At 32.6% G+C, this 20,061-nt stretch overlaps 3 protein-coding genes across 3 annotated transcripts in view; 2 read left to right on the top strand and 1 right to left on the bottom strand.

Annotated features, from left to right (window-relative positions):
* The first annotated feature begins 11,001 nt into the window (after window positions 1–11,001).
* LOC111499078 (probable histone-arginine methyltransferase 1.4) lies at window positions 11,002–15,993 on the top strand. Its single transcript, XM_023150534.1, has 15 exons — window positions 11,002–11,391; window positions 11,895–11,954; window positions 12,181–12,283; window positions 12,391–12,534; window positions 12,740–12,843; window positions 12,944–13,042; window positions 13,139–13,208; window positions 13,407–13,503; window positions 13,798–13,852; window positions 14,043–14,126; window positions 14,401–14,478; window positions 14,908–15,011; window positions 15,090–15,262; window positions 15,343–15,494; window positions 15,570–15,993. Exons 1-15 carry the CDS (start codon window positions 11,188–11,190, stop codon window positions 15,669–15,671), a joined length of 1,629 nt encoding a protein of 542 aa, XP_023006302.1. The 5' UTR covers window positions 11,002–11,187; the 3' UTR covers window positions 15,672–15,993.
* Window positions 13,377–20,061, bottom strand: part of LOC111499075 (kinesin-like protein KIN-13A) — a 21,449-nt gene continuing 14,764 nt past the window's right edge. The window contains exon 13 of the mRNA XM_023150529.1: window positions 13,377–13,399. Coding sequence (XP_023006297.1) covers window positions 13,393–13,399 — 7 coding nt within the window. The 3' untranslated portion in view covers window positions 13,377–13,392. The remainder of the gene's footprint in view (window positions 13,400–20,061) is intronic.
* The window catches only part of LOC111499077, a 4,337-nt gene continuing 970 nt past the window's right edge, over window positions 16,695–20,061 (top strand). The window contains exons 1-4 of the mRNA XM_023150533.1: window positions 16,695–16,710; window positions 16,765–18,011; window positions 18,140–18,258; window positions 19,323–19,535. Coding sequence (XP_023006301.1) covers window positions 16,787–18,011; window positions 18,140–18,258; window positions 19,323–19,535 — 1,557 coding nt within the window. The 5' untranslated portion in view covers window positions 16,695–16,710; window positions 16,765–16,786. The remainder of the gene's footprint in view (window positions 16,711–16,764; window positions 18,012–18,139; window positions 18,259–19,322; window positions 19,536–20,061) is intronic.

The raw sequence follows: 20,061 nt of genomic DNA on the forward strand, positions 1-20,061 counted from the left end.
TTTTTTTTTTTTTTTTTTTTTTTTTTTTTTTTTTTTTTTTTTTTTTTTTTTTTTTTTTTTTTTGACATTAAAATTTACCCGTTTAAATTATACGTGCCGTTACATTTCCACTTTCGGCATCGGTATTAGATAAACTGGAGTATTATTATTTTTTTTTTTTGTTTAAATTGAATTCGATTTTTAGAGGTAAAAAAAAGTTTTATGATTTATAATTTTTTTTAATTCATTTCATTTAAATTTTGTGTTAAATTAATAAAAATACTACTTTTAAAAAAGTTTGAAAATACTCTCACTTTTAGGTTTTTTATCTTTGAAAAATAAATTTAAAAAAATTTAAAAATTGTCATTAAAGATGACGTCTTTTAAAACCTGAGAATGACCGTAATACGTAACAATCCAAAGTAAACAATATCTGTCAGCGGTGGAGTTGAGTTTGGGCTGTTACAAATGGTATCAGAGCTAGACACCAAACAGAGTGTCACTGAAGACGTTGGGCCCCAAAAGGGGTGGATTTTGAAATCCCACCTTGGTTGAAAAGGAGAGAGTAACATTTCTTATATGCTTGTAGAAGTCTTTCCTTAGTTGATGCGTTTTAAAATTGTGAGGATGATAGCGATATGTAACGAGTCAAAGTGGACGATATCTACTAGCGGTGAACTTGAACCATTACACGAAATTTTTCGCCCATAAATTTAATGGTTGTTGTAAAACAAACTTCAAACTTTATGGATTCAAATTAAAACTTTACAAAGTTGGGAAATGTGTCTTAAATCAACTTTACAATTTAGAAGTAGATAGTTGCCGAAATAGTTTCTCGAACTCTGAAATTCACGTGTTGAATTGCATGCCAATTATATTTAAGTATGATTGATCATCAAGCTTGGGCCAATGAACCTGTTTGTCTATTTATATTTTTTTTGTCTTGTCTCGAGAGCTTTGATCTTAAATGATTTATGCCTAACTCGATAATTAAAGTTATAGTCATATAGGTTCGGATGTTTTAATGTTTGTGAATTCAGGGTTCACGCTACAAAAAAATCGTTTGATACCAAAGTATTTTTTCTATCATAATCATTGGCATCGAGCTTAGGCTCTAAATTGTATATACGTGTCAAAAAGTATGATGAAGAAATTGAGGTTTTTGTTAGATAATGAGTTTTAGAATAAAAAGTTAACCGTTCACATTTTTTTTACGGAAATTAGGGAGGAAATAAGGAATTTTGGAATCAACACTTCACAGTGCAGCGATTGTCTTTAAATTTATTTAGAATAGAAACAAACAAAAGTTAACGTTAAACAACCATACGTTTAAGCTAATATGAGGATATTTATGACACGTTTTTACTCGTCTAGATCCGACGTTAATAAAAGCAAATCTTGTTTATAAAGTCCTTACTGTTGGATCGGTATGGCAACCCTAGAGGGGGGGTGAATAGGGTTTTAACGATAAAAGTGTTTAAACTTGATTAATTTTTCTAATGATAAAACTTTTTACAAATAAGTAGAAGATGATAATTACTAAAACAAAATAATTCAAGTCAAAACAATAATCAAGTAGAACATGCAATAAACATAATAATAATCTTGAAATTGAATAGGAAAGAGTTAGAGAAAATGACACCGTAGTTTTATAGTGGTTCGGTCAAACTCGACCTACTCCACTCCCCAAGCGCCTCTTGGGAATTTGAATAAATAACTTTTCCGACTCTTTCCACGGATCAGAGCCAAACCGGTACACCGCTCTTTTTACGAGTTCAAGAGCAAACTCAATCCTTTCAACGACTCAGGATCAAACCGATACAAGTATTTGAGTTTGATAATAACACACCACAACTCTCTCAAAGAGTAGATTTACAATTTGGGATACTGACAACTATTTCCTCACAATATAATAATAATCCCTCTCAAGAATAAGATGAAAAGAAATAAACTTGTAAGCTTGGAGAGAGCAATAAACAATGGAGACTTTGAACAAATGAGGATTGAAGAATGTATGTAAGTTGTATGTTTTAAAAATGTGGGGAAGATGAGTTTATATAGAGGAGAAAAGTGGCAAAATGTAGGATTGAATATTGACCATTGGATTGTGTTAGGAATAATGGAAGGTGGAGATTAAAAGTAATTAAGTAAGAAAATTTTCTAAATTCATTTATTTCAAAATTTTAATATAATAGTAATATAATATAATAATAATAAAAAGTTATGTGAGTAACGGTCAAATGTAATTCAAAATTTATTATAAATATAATAATATAATAATATAATATAGTAATAATAAAATTCGATGTGAGTAACGGTTATATGCAAATTTATATTTGTAAAAATAATTTTATTTAGAAATGTAATAATAAGAAAAACTCCACCATGTGTTACTCTTCCAATATTATAAATGTCATACTTTGATATATTTTGATTTGTCCTTCATTTTGATTTTGTTGCCACATCATCACGTCGGGTATGTTGTCTCGACTCTAATTTCTTCGTTTTAGCTCTGATTTGAGGAATTGAAAAGTTGTTGTAATCGTTATTCCCGACCTTATACTGTGGACAGGTCAAAAAACTGAAAATAGTTAATAATTAAAAGTAGGTTTGTTATCATCAAAACATCAATAATTAATTCATTGAAATTAATTAATGTGCGATCAAGGGCCAATAAGCCAACAATCTCCCCCTTTTTGATGATGACAAATCATTTAAAGAAAAATTCATAAAAACCAATAATGCAACATCCATGTAATAATATCACTACATACTAATATATTATCATAAATTTCACTCAAGAGCATATTCTCCCTTATATTAATGCCTCAAGAAATTATGAAATACCAAGTAAATGATTCATAAATTATAAAATAACAAATTTAGAACATATTTTTCTTAATTTTCTCCCCCTTTGTAATCATCAAAATGAACAATTGAAAGAGAATGCATTTAATAATGACATAATGGCTCCCCCTAAAAACATGCATTCAAAAATTATAAAATTCAAGATATATCACAACGAATAATACCAAGCTCAAGCCTATTTTTGCAAAAAATTTCTTCATTCAATGGCTTGGTGAAAATATCGGCCAGTTGATTATTAGAGTTTACAAAATCAAGAATAATATGTCCATTTTGCACATGCTCTCTAATAAAATGATGTCTAATGTCAATATGTTTAGTTCTAGAATGATGAATAGGATTTTTAGTTAAATTAATAGCACTTGTATTATCACAAAATATAGGCACACTATGAAACTTTAATCCAAAATCACAAAGAGTTTGTTTCATCCAAAGAATTTGAGCACAGCAACTAGCAACCGCAATATATTCCGCTTCGGTAGTAGATAAGGCAACCGAATTTTGCTTTTTACTAAACCAAGAAACTAAGGAACTACCAAGAAATTGACAAGTTCCACTAGTACTTTTACGATCAAGTAAGCTTCCGGCAAAATCTGCATCAGAATATCCTACCAATTTAAATTCAACATTTCTAGGATACCACAATCCTAGATCAATAGTTCCAAGCAAATATTTAAATATTCTCTTAACGGCATGTAAATGAGATTCCTTAGGACAAGATTGAAATCTAGCACAAAGACATACACTAAACATAATATCGGGTCTACTAGCGGTCAAGTAAAGTAAAGATCCAATCATACTTCGATAAGCTTTAATATCCACACTTTTACCTTTTTCATCCTTGTCAAGCTTAGTGGATGTGCTCATGGGAGTTCTTGCAATCTTACCTCCATTGAACTTGAATCTTTTGAGCAAATCTTTAGTGTATTTCTCTTGATTGATGAAGATACCATTCTTGAGTTGTTTGATTTGAAGTCCAAGAAAGAAACTGAGTTCTCCCATCATACTCATCTCAAACTCACTATGCATACATTTAGAAAATTCTTCACATAAAGAAGGATTAGTAGAACCAAATATGATATCATCCACATATATTTGCACTAATAGCATATCGTTTTCTTTAATCTTAATAAAGAGTGTAGTGTCGAGTTTGCCCATTTTAAAATCATTCCCAATAAGAAAATTCCTAAGTCTATCATACCAAGCTCTTGGAGCTTGTTTTAAGCCATAAAGAGCCTTTTCCAACTTATAGACATGATGAGGAAATTCTACATTTTCAAATCCGGGAGGTTGTTCTACATAAACTTCCTCCATAATATAACCATTCAAAAATGCACTTTTCACATCCATTTGATATAATACAAAATTTTTGTAAGAAGCAAAAGCAAGTAACATTCTAATAGCTTCTAATCTAGCAACGGGTGCAAAAGTTTCTTCATAATCTATGCCTTCCTCTTGACAATAACCTTGAGCTACAAGCCTAGCTTTATTTCTAATGATATTCCCATTTTCATCCATTTTATTTCTAAAAACCCATTTGGTTCCAATAATAGAAGTATTAGATGGCCTATGGACTAATTCCCAAACTTTGTTCCTTTCAAATTGATTTAGCTCTTCTTGCATGGCTAAAATCCAAAACTCATCATTTTCGGCATCCTTAAGACTTTTTGGTTCAATTTGAGAAACAAAAGCAAGATTATTAAATAAATTAATAGAAGAGCGAGTTTTCACACCTTGTTCGAGATCACCAAGAATCAAGTCCTTGGGATGAGACAAGGCATACCTCCATTCTTTTGGCATTGATGAAGAACCTTCTTCCTTTAAGCTCATCTCTTCTTTACTCGTAACAATTTCTTTGCCGTTGTCACTAACGAGTAAATCTCCAAAATTTCTTTCTAAATCATCACTACAAATAGACTCATTTGAAATATTATTGCAAGATTCATCAAATACCACATGCATAGATTCTTCAATAACTAAAGTTCTCTTATTGAAAATTCTATAAGCTTTACTAGTAGATGAATAACCAAGAAAAATACCAATATCCGTTTTTGAATCAAACTTTCCAAGCTTTTCTTTGTTGTTCAAAATAAAACATTTACAACCAAAAACTTTGAAATACCCAACATTTGGAATTTTGTTATGCCAGAGTTCATAAGGAGTTTTATTTAATGAAGGTCTAATTAAAACTCTATTTAAAATATAACAAGCGGTATTAACGGCTTCCGCCCAAAAATATTTAGGTAAATCATACTCATTTAACATTGATCTAGCAAATTCTTGTAAAGTACGATTTTTCCTTTCAACCACACCGTTTTGTTGAGGAGTCCTTGGAGAGGAGAAGTCATGAGAAAAACCATTATCTTCACAAAATTTTTCAAAGGCAACACTGTTAAATTCTCCCCCATGGTCACTCCTAATTTTAGTAATTAAAAACCCTTTTTCATTTTGAACTCTTTTTACAAAGCTAGCAAATCTTTTCAAAACATCATTCTTATGTTTTATCATCAAAACCCAAGTAAATCTTGAAAAATCATCCACTATCACAAAAGCATAATAATTTCCTCCATAACTAGCTATTTTAGAAGGGCCAAATAAGTCTATATGGAGTAGTTGAAGAGGTCTAGTAGTAGAAATCATATTTTTAGATTTGAAAGAAGACTTAGTTTGCTTACCCATTTGACAAGCGTCACAAACTTTATCTTTTTCAAATTTAAGTTGAGGGAGACCTCTCACTAATGAATTTTTTGAAATATTTGAAATCAAGTACATACTAGCATGTCCTAGTCTTCTATGCCATAGCCAAGAGTTATCAATCAAAACCGAAAGACATTTATCATTTGTAGGACAATCATTCAAATCAATAGTATACACATTATCGTCTCTATTTCCTACAAACAAAACTTTTCTATCACTAGCATTTTCAATTATGCAATTATTCTTATCAAATACAACTCTAAAACCTTTATCACATAATTGACTAATGCTAAGTAAGTCATGCTTTAAACCATCAACTAACAATACATTTTTAATGAGAGTACAAGAGTCATTACCTATAGTACCCTTACCAATTATTTTACCCTTCTTGTTATCACCAAAGGTTACTAAGCCACCATCCTTCTTGGAAAGATTGACAAACTTGGATGGATTACCCGTCATGTGTCTTGAGCAACCACTATCCAAGTACCACTTATTTTTCTTGGAGGCTTTCAAACAAACCTAAAAACAAAGATATTCAAAATTGACCTTTTGGTACCCATACTTGTTTGGGTCCTAGAAAGTTAGTATTCACAAATTTAGGAATCCATTTCATATTTGCATTCATATTAAAGACATTGTATTTAGATAAGTAACAAGAATAATCTTTATGTCCAAACTTACCACACGAGAAACAAACGACATTATGCAAGAATTTATTTCTTGGACTAAATTTGTGTATTCTATTTTTATTCGAAAAATTATTTTCTAAAACATTGTTAAACTTTGTATTTTGAGAAACTTTTCTTCCTAAATGAATATTTTGAGAATTTTTCAATTTAAAGCACTTAGGTCTAATATGACCTTCAACACCACAATAATGACATATAGGCACAAATCTAGATTTATCATACTTAGATACAAATTTACATGTGTTAGATTTAGGCAAGATAGGGGATGCTTTAACAAAGATTGTTTTAGAACTTGAAGGTGTAGAACATTCATCAATATAGCCTAATCCTCTTTTATCACCATATGACTTACCTCCTTCAAGTATTTTATCTAATTTTTGAGCACCTATTGTTAACATTTTAATAGATTCCTTAGCCCTACCAAGTTCTTGCAAATTATTTGATTCATTCTCTTTGAGCAATTTAATTAATTTATCTTTTTCACCACAATCATGCTCAAGAGTCTTGACTTTATCAATTAATGCATTTTTCTCATCACAATCAAATACATGCTTTTCACAAGGTACATCAATTTTAACAATATTATGATCCTTCTCCTTCAAGCAAGAAATTTCATTTAGCAAAGACTTATTTTCAATAATTGAAGTCTTATATTTCTTTTTAAGCACAACATACTTTGAACTAAGTTTTTCTAAATCAATTGTCATCTCATCAACAAGTTTAAATAATTCATGATAAGAAAGAGATTCAAGAGTTACCTCATCTTCTTGTTCATCTTCTTGTTCATCCTCTTTGTCACTATGAGCCATGAAGCAAAAATTTGCAACTTCTTCATCACTTCCACTTGCACTTTCATCACTATCATCCCAAGTAGCCTTCATTGCTTTCTTCTTGGATTTCTTAGATGATTTGAGGAGAGGACAATCCGTTCTTATATGACCCAGCTTTTTACATTCATAACATATTACCTCATCGTTTTTGCTCTTTTCACCTTTTGACTCTTTTTGATTTGTGAAATGTTTTTTTAATTGTTTCTTCCTTTTAATAAAATTTTTATACTTACGTGTGAAGTAGGCGACATCATCTTCATCAAGGACGTCCTCATCTTCAGAGTCAACTTTGATGGATTTTAGGGCTATACTTTTCTTCTTTTTGAATTCTTCTTCCATGTGCCCGTTCATGGTAATCTCATGTGTCATGAGAGAACCAATGAGTTCATCCAAAGGAAGCTTTGTGAGATCCTTTGCTTCTTGAATCGCCGTCACTTTTGCCTCCCAACTTTTAGGCAGAGACCTAAGAATTTTTCTTACATTTTCGGAGGTAGAATATACTTTTCCAAGATTTTTCAAAGCATTTAAAATATTAGTAAATCTAGTAAACATATCACCAATAGGTTCATTTTCCTCCATTTTAAATAGTTCATAATTATGAACTAACATGCTAATTTTTGTTTCTTTAACTTGATTGGTTCCCTCATGAGTTACTTCAAGAGTTTTCCAAATTTCATATGCCGAAGAACACATACATACTCTATTAAATTCATCATTACTTAAGGCACAATACAGACAATTGATAGCACTAGCATTCAAAGAACATTTTTTCATATCATGCTCATCAAATTCATTTTCTAATTTAGGCACCTCAATATTATTAACAATTTTTATTGGAATGTAAGGACCATTACTAACATTTAACCACAATTGATAATCAACGGATTGCAAATAAATTTTCATCCTAGCTTTCCAACATGTATAATTTGTTCCATCAAAATAAGGTGGCCTAGAAGTTGATTGTCCTTCACTAAAACCATTTTTAACACGTAGGTTTGCCATAAGCTCGAACAATAAAGTTTAGATAAAAAATCTATAGGAGCAACCTGCTCTGATACCAATTGTTGGATCGGTATGGCAACCCTAGAGGGGGGGTGAATAGGGTTTTAACGATAAAAGTGTTTAAACTTGATTAATTTTTCTAATGATAAAACTTTTTACAAATAAGTAGAAGATGATAATTACTAAAACAAAATAATTCAAGTCAAAACAATAATCAAGTAGAACATGCAATAAACATAATAATAATCTTGAAATTGAATAGGAAAGAGTTAGAGAAAATGACACCGTAGTTTTATAGTGGTTCGGTCAAACTCGACCTACTCCACTCCCCAAGCGCCTCTTGGGAATTTGAATAAATAACTTTTCCGACTCTTTCCACGGATCAGAGCCAAACCGGTACACCGCTCTTTTTACGAGTTCAAGAGCAAACTCAATCCTTTCAACGACTCAGGATCAAACCGATACAAGTATTTGAGTTTGATAATAACACACCACAACTCTCTCAAAGAGTAGATTTACAATTTGGGATACTGACAACTATTTCCTCACAATATAATAATAATCCCTCTCAAGAATAAGATGAAAAGAAATAAACTTGTAAGCTTGGAGAGAGCAATAAACAATGGAGACTTTGAACAAATGAGGATTGAAGAATGTATGTAAGTTGTATGTTTTAAAAATGTGGGGAAGATGAGTTTATATAGAGGAGAAAAGTGGCAAAATGTAGGATTGAATATTGACCATTGGATTGTGTTAGGAATAATGGAAGGTGGAGATTAAAAGTAATTAAGTAAGAAAATTTTCTAAATTCATTTATTTCAAAATTTTAATATAATAGTAATATAATATAATAATAATAAAAAGTTATGTGAGTAACGGTAAAATGTAATTCAAAATTTATTATAAATATAATAATATAATAATAATAAAAATGATGTGAGTAACTACCAAAATTTTAAAATATAATAATATAATAATATAATATAGTAATAATAAAATTCGATGTGAGTAACGGTTATATTCAAATTTATATTTGTAAAAATAATTTTATTTAGAAATGTAATAATAAGAAAAACTCCACCATGTGTTACTCTTCCAATATTATAAATGTCATACTTTGATATATTTTGATTTGTCCATCATTTTGATTTTGTTGCCACATCATCACGTCGGGTATGTTGTCTCGACTCTAATTTCTTCGTTTTAGCTCTGATTTGAGTAATTGAAAAGTTGTTGTAATCGTTATTCCCGACCTTATACTGTGGACAGTTCAAAAAACTGAAAATAGTTAATAATTAAAAGTAGGTTTGTTATCATCAAAACATCAATAATTAATTCATTGAAATTAATTAATGTGAGATCAAGGGCCAATAAGCCAACACTTACCTTACTTGAACACATATTAGTAAACGAATCTATATATAACAATAATAATAATAATATATATATATTATTTATTTATTTATTACTATTTTTTTGAATAATTCGAGATTCCACATCTTTATAAAAGGTGTGAAAAAATTTTCATATGGTAAAGTTAACCGCGATACATAATAAGTCAAAGCAGACAATATTGACTAACAGTAGACCAAGGTTGTTTAAAAATGGAATCAGAGTCAGACATCGAGTGGTGTGTTATCGAGGGACGCTGACTCCCTAGAGGTGGATCGTGAGATCCCACATTGGTTAGAGAGGGGAACAAAACATTTCTTATAAGGTGTGTGGAAAATCTCTTTTTGGTAGACGCATTTTAAAACTGTGAGGATGATGATGATACATAATGGGTTAAAGTGGATGATATTTGCTTACATGTATGCTCGAACATAAATGACGGTATGCTATTGACAGAGAGCGTTAAAACGCAATCGATAATCTCACATTATGGAATATAAGAGATAAGACAAGATAAACACAACTCAATGGTAGTTGACACGAGATGTAGGACATTGAAGACAAGCGACAATGATTGTGGGAACAAATTGAGGCTCATTATTATAAGAGGAAGGGAGAATTTGCTTTCCAACCAATCCACTATCACCACGTGGGTCCGACAGAAGCACCGGATTCTCTCTTTGAGCGACACGTCACTTCCAAGTCTAAAATTTCAACGATGTACTACGCAAACATCCATCTCAGCATCCACATCGAAACAAAACCCAGAAGCACGCGAGGCAACACGTGACCACCCCTTTTGAATCCATCGTATCGTATCAAGTTCCTTTACTAGACGATGTTCCCCTTTTAGACTTTTTTTTTTTTTTTCTTTTCTTTTCAAAATATATAATACTCTCGTAAAAGGTTTAGAATATTAATTCCTATGATTAAAAAAAAAGATTATTTAAATAAAATATTAAAATTAATTAATAAATATTTTGAACTTTTAAATAATATAATTTTTTTTATATACTTTTCAATTATTATAAAATGAAAGATTTTCATTTAACTCGTGGAACTGGGTTACACGGGATCCACGACATGAATGAAAAAGAGAGTGAAAAAGATTTATCCCAATTAATTAAATGAGGCCGGAGACAAAGATTATATTCTCGTCCATGATCCTACCTAAATTTCCGTATTAACTTACTATATATATATATATATCATTAATTAAATAAATAAATGTATTTTTAAAACATAAAATACGATCCAATTGGAACTCAAAATTATGTTTAACATTATATTATATTTTTATTAATAAATTATTATTGAATTTATTAAGGTATTATAATTTTTTTAATATAAATTATATTAGAAAATAGACACTATTTATTAAAAGTTATTTAAAAGAATATATATATATATATAAGAAAATTTTCATCATTTACATAACTATAATATAAATGTCCATAAACGAAGGGAAATCTAATACTCATCTAAATAATTTAAATAAAAAACAAAGCAAAAAAAGAAAAACAGTCGCAGTATAAAAACTGGCCTTTAACGCCACTCAGTTCTCTGTGTCTCTCTGCCGGGCGGCTGCTTCTGTAAAATTTCCAAAAACCTTTTCGTTTCTCTCTCAGAAACCCTAATTCTCCTCCGAACGGTTTTCACTGCTGAAACGTCGACTCTGTGTGATCCATTTTTTGGAGTGAAGATAATTTTCGGCTTCAGGTTTTGCATTAATGGAGGGCTCTTTAGGGCAAAAACACAAGCCGCAGGAGTTCAATTTGGTTTCGATTTCTGAGCTTGCTTCTTCGTCTTCCTCCTCGTCATCGTCGTCCGCGCCGGAGGTTGCTCGGTTTGGCGGCGATTCCGGTGCGGCGGAGCTTCGGTTACGGCAGGAGGCCGATTCCGATGACATTTCTTTCGATCTCCGGACTACTCAGGTTCTGTTTTATTTGTGATGAGTTTGCTTATCGTGATTGTTGTTGTTTGTGTATGGGAGAATTTGGAAGAAATAAAAACGAGAGAATAAAAGATCTGCTTTTTGTTTTATTTCTTCTGTTTATCGGTTCTGCATTCTTTCTTGACTAGTGATCGGTTTGCTTTATGAATGAACTTAACGACGTACATTTTCCATTCTTAGAAACATTGTGTGTTGAAAAGAATGTATATAAAGGATTTAATATACCATAACCTAAACATCTAGCTTTTAAGTTCAATGATGATTTACTATGGTACGAAAAAGCACGGGGCAGTTCGAATGGCTTGTACTTCATGAGTTAATTAACACTCTAACTTACGCGTGCGTGTTTAAGCGTATATATAAAAGATTAGGTATACTTGAACTTTTGTTAGCTCAAGTTTTTAGTTTAGTGGTGAATTGATGGTAGCGACCATTTTAGAGAATATAATATGATTAATTTTTATATTTCTTTTATGTCTTCAGATATTTCGGCTAAGCCCTGTTCAGTCAGTTTGCATATCAGAAGGCGATGCTGGTAAAGAGGTAAGAAGGGTAGTTTTATGTGAATATGCCGAAACCATACCTTCGAGGCTGCGAATATATGTCTGCATGCTCTTATTATTTTGTTCAATTCTGCCATTTTTTGTATGTTGCTTTCCTTACGAATCTGTACTTGGCATTAGTGATTTAGTATTGGTATAATTTTACACGCTGAAGAATGAAGCACTGTGATTGCTTGTGTTATTGAATAGTTTCGCTTTTGAAACAGAAATCTCATTCCAGAGGAGTTACCCTTCTATTTAGAAATGAGGAAGAGTGCAGTGCATTTCATTCTGCTTTTGATAAGAGGAAGAAGGATGATATTGTCCAAGGTAAGTTCACCCCGAATGTTGCAACTCTTTGCGATCAAATTTATTGATGTTTTCATTGTGAAATCATTGTGAACACCTTACTGAAGTTATCATTTTTCTACATCCAGGCACCCGTTTGCCAAATGGTGCAATTTCCTCCTTAAAAAGCAGGTTTGATGACAAAATAGAATCATCCTCTTCTAAGATGTACTTCCACTACTACGGACAACTTTTACATCAACAAAATATGTTGCAGGATTATGTGAGAACAGGTAATATAATTTAGCTGTTGTTTATCTTGCAATTTTGTTTTGTGGACCAGTTTCTTAATTTTTTATTCAAACATCTTATTATCATTATTATCATTGTATTGATAGCTTAAACAATGGCATATGCGTTACCTGCCCGCATGGTCACATTATACATATTAACAGAATTACATGGTATGTTAACTTTGGCAGTCTTTTGCTGATTCAGGAACATACTATGCAGCAGTAATGGAAAATCGTGCTGACTTCACGGGTCGTGTGGTTGTTGATGTTGGTGCTGGTAGTGGTATTTTGTCATTATTTGCCGCTCAGGTACTTGTGGTTATAGTCGAAGTTTTTTTAATCTCTTTGTTTATTTGGTTCCACAGTTCTATAATTAAATGGAAGATCTTATGCCTTGAATCTTCAACAGGCTGGTGCAAAGCATGTTTATGCTGTGGAAGCATCTGAAATGGCCGAGTATGCTCGCATATTAATTTCTGGGAACCCTGCCCTGAGTGAGCGAATTACAGTGAGTTTTTTTTTTTTAATCACGTAAAATTCCTTGCAAGTATCATTATTTGCCATTTTTTTATGTTATAGTCATGTTCTCTGATTCAAAATTCAGGTAATTAAGGGCAAAGTTGAGGATGTTGAATTACCTGAAAAAGCCGACATTTTAATCTCTGAGCCAATGGGTGAGAGCCGTTATCAAATTGTCTTTCATTTTAAGATTATCTTGGGAGATTGTGTAATTTGTGAATGACCTTTAAACTTTTAGCTATTTACTCTCGTTTATATTTAAACGCCCTGAAAATGGTATAACCCCTAAATGAAAAAGTTTGAAAGTTTAGTTCAATCCATCCCCATTCCTCACTTTTCTTATTTTCTGTTAGGCACCCTATTGGTCAACGAAAGAATGCTGGAATCGTATGTGATCGCCAGGGATCGTTTTCTGAACCCAAATGGAAAGATGTTCCCCACAATAGGAAGGTAAATTTACAGTAGAAAAATTTCATCGGGCACCCTTCTTGTCTTATATGGTTAGGGTAAAAATATGATCTCAAAGTTATCCTCATCGTCATGTAAGGAGACGACAGTTTTGAATTTGTATTCGGTGTTTTAATACTAATACTTCACAACTTCAACATACAAGTCGGTCATTGTATTATCATGGTTTATTTGAATGCATCTTTATCTTCTCGTTTTCTTGTACTTTTAAAGTGCTTTTGAATCATTTATACATATTATTTTGTGTTCTTATGAGTTATAATGTTCCCCATGTAGGATTCACATGGCACCTTTCAGCGATGAATATCTATTTGTTGAAGTAGCTAACAAGGTGAGACTTTTGATGAACATCCTAATACTGAAGTTTACCCTTTCTGCCTCTTAAGCGTAAACTTGTTTTCACTTTGGTCTCTGAGAACAATTTCTAATCAAGATAACTGAAACGTATCCTTTTGGTCTTTCCTACCGTCTTCTTTTGGTCACTCGTGAACAAACTAAACTTGATATGTTCTTTCTTGTAGGCTCTCTTTTGGCAGCAACAAAACTATTATGGTGTTGATTTGACAGCCTTGCACGGATCGGCATTTCAAGGCTATTTTTCTCAGGTTTGCATCACTTTCATTTACCTGAAAATGAAATCGAAGGCCATTTATAATTTAGATCAATTTTTTATGATAAAACTAGTCTGTTACTTAGGATTTGGTCCGATACCTGAGGATTTCTGGATGACAGCGACGGAAATTTCATTTGTAAATGATGGATTAATGCGAATTTGTTCTCTATGATGTACTACACATTTGTTACATGCAGCAGCATCTCATTCCTGTTTCTGTTGTTTAAACTATGTATCCATAATACTCTATTTCATATTTCATACAGCCAGTGGTGGATGCTTTTGATCCAAGATTATTGGTGGCCGCTTCAATGTCTCATGTTTTAGACTTCACAAATATCAAGGTACTAATATCCCCTTGAACTAGAACTTGTATTTTTCTTATTAATTCAAATATTTCTAGTATTTATGGTCGTTTGTTTACGAATAATTTTCTCTTTTTACATAATTATGAGATTGGCTGGGGAATATAAATTCTTTCACGTGTCATGCAAGGGAATGAGTGGATTGGTTCTCGACCAAAATTGATTCAAAATCAACACATTGTTTTAAATAAAATTTTAAAATCGAAACCGATCAATTTCATCAAAACAGATGCTTAAATGAACGACCAAAAACCAACCAACTATTTTAGTTTTTATATTTCTAACGGACGAACTGATAGTCGGGGTTCCATCTATGGGTTTTATTATTCTTTTTCTCATTATTAATTTTTATTTTTTTAAATATATGGCTTGAAATGAAATCTGATGGGGAATCACTCTTAATATCAGGAAGAGGAATTGTATGACATAGATATTCCTCTGAAATTCGTTGCTACTGTGGGTGCCAGAATACATGGATTAGCCTGCTGGTTTGATGTATTATTTAACGGCAGGTAAATGTTGGGTTTGAGATGAAATTTTTTGGCTACGGCTATTTACAAATTTTGCTTATTAACAGCTTCAATCTACAGCACTGTGCAGAGGTGGCTAACTACTGCCCCGGGTGCACCGACAACCCATTGGTACCAGTTACGTTGCGTTCTTTCCCAACCGATTTATGTCATGGCAGGACAGGAAATTACTGGCAGACTTCATATGGTTTCTCACAGTGCTCAGAGTTACACCATTTATTTGACTCTATCAGGTTGATTTCTTATTCTTCCTCACAATTTTGGTTCCTTGGTTTGTCTTTTGAGCTTGCTGCTAACTAAGACTGCTGTGTAGCCAAAATGTGGGGCCCTGGCGCCGAGCAAGGAGGAATACTTCAGTCGTCCTCGTGTAAACTCGACCTGAAAGAACCCTACTATAGAATGTCCCAACCACAAGCCTACCCTGTGGCTCAAGATCAGCAACAACACCCGCTGATGCAACCACAGGTATACGTTGTCGTATGTTTAACTTAAAAAAAAAAATGTTCGATTTGGCTGAAACGAACTGAATTGTTCAAACAGGACTTATCCATTCAACCCCAGGATTTGGAAGACGCTGATCTGATGCTACAGGCATCACCTAACTCGGGGGCTCCGCTCAATTCACTGATAGATAACATTTAAACGATGGGGCATGTTCGAGGTCGGTGACGGGACACTAGTTTGTGTTTACTTTGGTGACGAGAACTCCGCAGAAGTTGTCAATGTTCACCTTTAATCTCCAACAGGCAGTGAGGCTACCATTGATTATGCTAGCCACAGTGAGATTATTCAAATACGTTAAACAATAATCATATCTTGTTTGCTGCAATTTTTTCCTCCTTTGCAATATTATTTGGAGGCTTTTCATTGTTTTGCCTGATGATTGTAACGATTGGATTTTTCCCCCCTTAAGGGATTTTTACTAGAATGCTGTTTAAGGGAAAGATTAGGTTGATTTTCCTTAGAATAATGTCTCATTTTGCATTTTCATAAAAAAAAAAAAAAAAAAAACAAAACAAAAGTCAGTACGCTCATGCAAGGAACTGAAAAATCTTGCTCAAACCGATCAGAACCGGTTGTCGGTTTCGTTTGAAATTGGATGGATGGTTTCTTGTAGCATCTTTTACCATATTGTCGGTTTCGGTTGAAATTGTATGCGTTGGTTCGTTATATATTACCTCTTCTACTAGGAAGAGGTTTCAAATGATGAGATATTTTTCTCTCTATATTAACCATAGTAATTAATTATTAATAGTTTGATTCTAACAGATTATTAAAAGTTTATTAAGATCAATATTTAAGTAAAAGAAAAAACCAAAGCAAAAACTAATTATAAATTAAATTTATAGTTGATGAATAAATGAAAATATAGCACTCGTTTCAATTTATAATTAACTATTATTTTAAATACTTAAATAAATTAATAATAAATATTGAAAGTTCACTTAAAATTTTAAATTTAAATTAAAAAAAGAATATGTAAAATAGATTACTTTTTTAACAAACCAAACTCAAAAAAAAAAAAAAAAAAAAAAAAAAAAAAAAAAAAAAAAAAAAAAAAAAAAAAAAAAAAAAAAAAAAAAAAAAGAAAAAAGAAAAAAAAAAATATATATATATATATATATATATGAATTTGATACTTCAAAAATGTTGAAATGGGCCTCAGGCCCATCATAGGAAGCAAGCACAAGCAACCCTTGCGCCATTACTTACCAGAAACTCAAACCTCGTTTCACAAGCTTCCTTCCCCGCTGGTTATGGCGGGTACGTGCGGTTCCGCTGTTTCTTTCTCCATTCATTGCAACAAATTCACCATTTGCAGCACCAAGCCATTGCTTTCAGTTTCAGCTTCCATTTCCATTTCATCTCGTTCAAGGCTTACAAGAAGAAAAAATCACTTGCGAATCAAAATCCTCAAAACCCTAACTAAACCTCCTCCGTTCACTGTCTCTCCCATTCCTCCGCAAATCGACTCTGAAACTCCGATCGTATTGCCGGAAATCTCAGGTTCTGCGGGCGTCGAGACCGAGGTGTTATCTCCGGTGGAATGTTGCCCTTCCTCCACTACCACGGACGGTGAATCTCGACTCTCCGAGAGCTCGGACACTGCCTCGTTGCTTAATTTTGACGTTGCCAACTTTTCTTTGGGAAGTTTCGTCAGGTTTGGCGTTTACTTGCTTGCTCTTTTTGCGTTTCAGACAATCTGTACTGTGTGGGTTTTAGATTATGGTAATTCAATTAAGGAAGATAAGAACTCAGATAAAGATTTGAGTATTAGAAGCAAAAGCGGAAAAGAAGTGTTGTTGAATGGAAATGAGAGAATCGTTCTTGGAAATTTCGGGTCTAAAACGAACGAGTTGGTTTATTTAGACGAATCGAAGATGAGAGACAAAATTGAAGAGATCAGGTTGTTGGCTAGGAAAGCAAGGAAAGAGGAGAAATATCAAAAACCTGATGATGTAGGGGAGGGCGACACGGAGGGTAGCAATGTAATTTCAAGGGCTAGGATTGGTATTGATAAAGAGATTGATGCTCGACTTGTTAGGTTACAGAAGAGGCTAAATTCTAACAAAGAAAGGATACCGGATTCACCAGTAAATTTTTTGTTCAAGTCTGAGAATGTTGAGGAAGCTGCTAAAAGGAACGATTTCAATGATGAAGAAGAACGGAATAAGAGTCTAATATATAAGAAAAAGTTGCAATTCAGAAACTCTAATGGAGATAGAATGAAGAAGCCTATGGGGTTTCAAGGATTTGTTTCTAATGGTAAAAAAAGTGGCTCAAATGGCAAGGCTATTAACAAGGGAGTGAAGGATGCTGAAAAGCGAGTAGCTAACGAAATCAAGTATAACGATCCCAAGATGTCCAAAGACGATAGCACAAATTTGGGCAGCGATAAGTCTGTATTGGTACAGAAAAACGATGGAACCAATTTGGATTTCGATATGAAGGTTTCGAGTTCAAAGAAGAAATCAAGTAATGGTAATGTCTCTGAATTACAAGATATTTTTTTTCAATTAATTGTATTTGGATCTTGAAATGGTTGTTGTTCAGAACTTCATATTTGGTAGTTAGAACAAATAATTATGGTTTGTTCCTCAAGTTTTTAGGTGCCGTTCAGGAGACTTCTTCAGTGGAGATCTCGAAGTCACCGGATTTAAAAGATGTAATGGAGAAAAGATCTCCTTCGAGGGCTGATTTATGGTGGATGAATCTTCCTTATGTTCTAGTAAGTTAGAAAATATACTTTGTTTTCTGTACTTATTTTCTTCTTGATGGCATGATTTTAATTTAGGAAGACACTAAGGATAATATGTGAAATCTCACATCGGTTGGAGAGGGGAACGAAACATTCTTTATAAGGGTGTGGAAACTTCTCCTTAACAAATGTGTAATAGGGAAGCCTGTAAGAAAAATTCCAAAGAGGACAATATCTGCTAGTGGTGGACTTAGGTTGTTACGAATGGTATCAAACCAGACATCGGGCGATGTGCCTGCGAGGATGCTGGGCCCCTAAGGGGGGGGTGGATTGTGAGATCCCCACATCGGTCAGAGGGGAATGAAACATTACTTATTGGGGTGTTGAAATCTCTCCCTAATAGACTGGGTAATGGAGAAGTCCAAAAGGGAAAACCCAAAAACCTTGAGCGGAAGCCCGGAAGGGAAAGCCCAAAGAGGACAATATCTAGATGAGTACCGGTTCCGCTGCATAACTCTAAAAGATGCATTTTAAAATCGTGAGGCTAACAATGATACATAATGGGCCAAAACGGACACTATCTGCTAGCGATGGACTTGAGAAATTATGAGCTTATTGTTTTAGTTGTCAATCTCAATTCAAAATTGACTAGTTACACACTTAGCATAACAAATATTTCAATGGAATTATTTAGGTTTCGTTGGATAATGCATTTGTTTTTGAAGTTTAGGCTTGTTTCTTCCCAATTTCCTTATCATATTTTCGTTTTTCTACTGGAAACATTTGAATTCGTAATTTACTTTTAGCTTTCAAAATTTATTAAATTTCAAAAATAAAATCCAAATCGTTATCAAACATTCTAACGAATTTATACTTCACAAGTGTTTCGTTCAACATTCTAACGAATTTATACTTCAAGGGTATTTTTAAAACATTTACAAAAATTGAAGGGTAATTTGCAACTTTTGAAAGAATAGAGGTATTTTTTTTAATTTAGTCGATATTAAATGTTTCAAAGAATTATCTTTAAACCCATGATCTTTTTTTTTTCTGTTTAATTATAAATTTTAACATCAAAATGTATCCCATCACAGGTTATTTTTATGCATCGAGGTTCTGAAGATGAAGAACATGGAGGACTTTTCACCTTAAGGATTCCTTCCAAGACACGGGATATTGAGGAATATACTACATATACAGTTGCTTTTGAACACCATGTTGATGCAAATAACTTCTGTTATCTTCTGGAATCATTTTTTGAAGAGCTCGACACTTTCACAACCGACGTCATTCCTCTGCCAACAAAAGTAAGAGTTCTAAACTTCAATAGTACGATATCTATAGTTTCCCTGCTTCGATACAAAGTAAATTAGTATTTGATAAATAAATTTCAACTTTAGGTTAAAGTGTCAACTTAGATCAAAATATTGCAGAATGTTATGTCGATATTTATTTTCGTAGTTTTTGTAAGATGTTTAATTAAAAATTTTATGATTTAAATTATAATATGGTATTTAGTTGAAGAAATAAATGTGAAGGAATGATCTCGATTTAAGGAATATTTAGTTGATGTGTACCAATCAATGTGCTTGGTGATGTTGTCATACCCAAGTAGCTTCGGTTGATTTTAGTGATGAGTTTCGTTTTTCTAGTTTAACACAATTGTGGGTGTGGGAGTAGATAATTGAATCATCAACGTTTTGGAGGATAATTACCTAATTGGTGCCTTATCAACTAAGTTATGTTCGGATTAGCGAGTTTGTTAGTTTTTTTTTTTTTTTTTTTTTTTTTTTTTTTTTTTTTTTTTTTTTTTTTTTTTTTTTTTTTTTTTTT

The sequence above is a fragment of the Cucurbita maxima genome, unplaced genomic scaffold (genome assembly GCF_002738345.1).
Source record: "Cucurbita maxima cultivar Rimu unplaced genomic scaffold, Cmax_1.0 Cma_Scf00026, whole genome shotgun sequence".
Classification (NCBI taxonomy): Eukaryota; Viridiplantae; Streptophyta; class Magnoliopsida; order Cucurbitales; family Cucurbitaceae; genus Cucurbita; species Cucurbita maxima.

Bases quoted from the DNA above. Each gene is read 5' to 3' on its own strand.
- LOC111499078 (XM_023150534.1), top strand. From the start codon at position 11,188: ATGGAGGGCTCTTTAGGGCAAAAACACAAGCCGCAGGAGTTCAATTTG. The intron at 14,479-14,907 runs GTACTAATATCC...TCTTAATATCAG, and splicing joins TAGACTTCACAAATATCAAG to GAAGAGGAATTGTATGACAT. The intron at 15,263-15,342 runs GTTGATTTCTTA...ACTGCTGTGTAG, and splicing joins CATTTATTTGACTCTATCAG to CCAAAATGTGGGGCCCTGGC.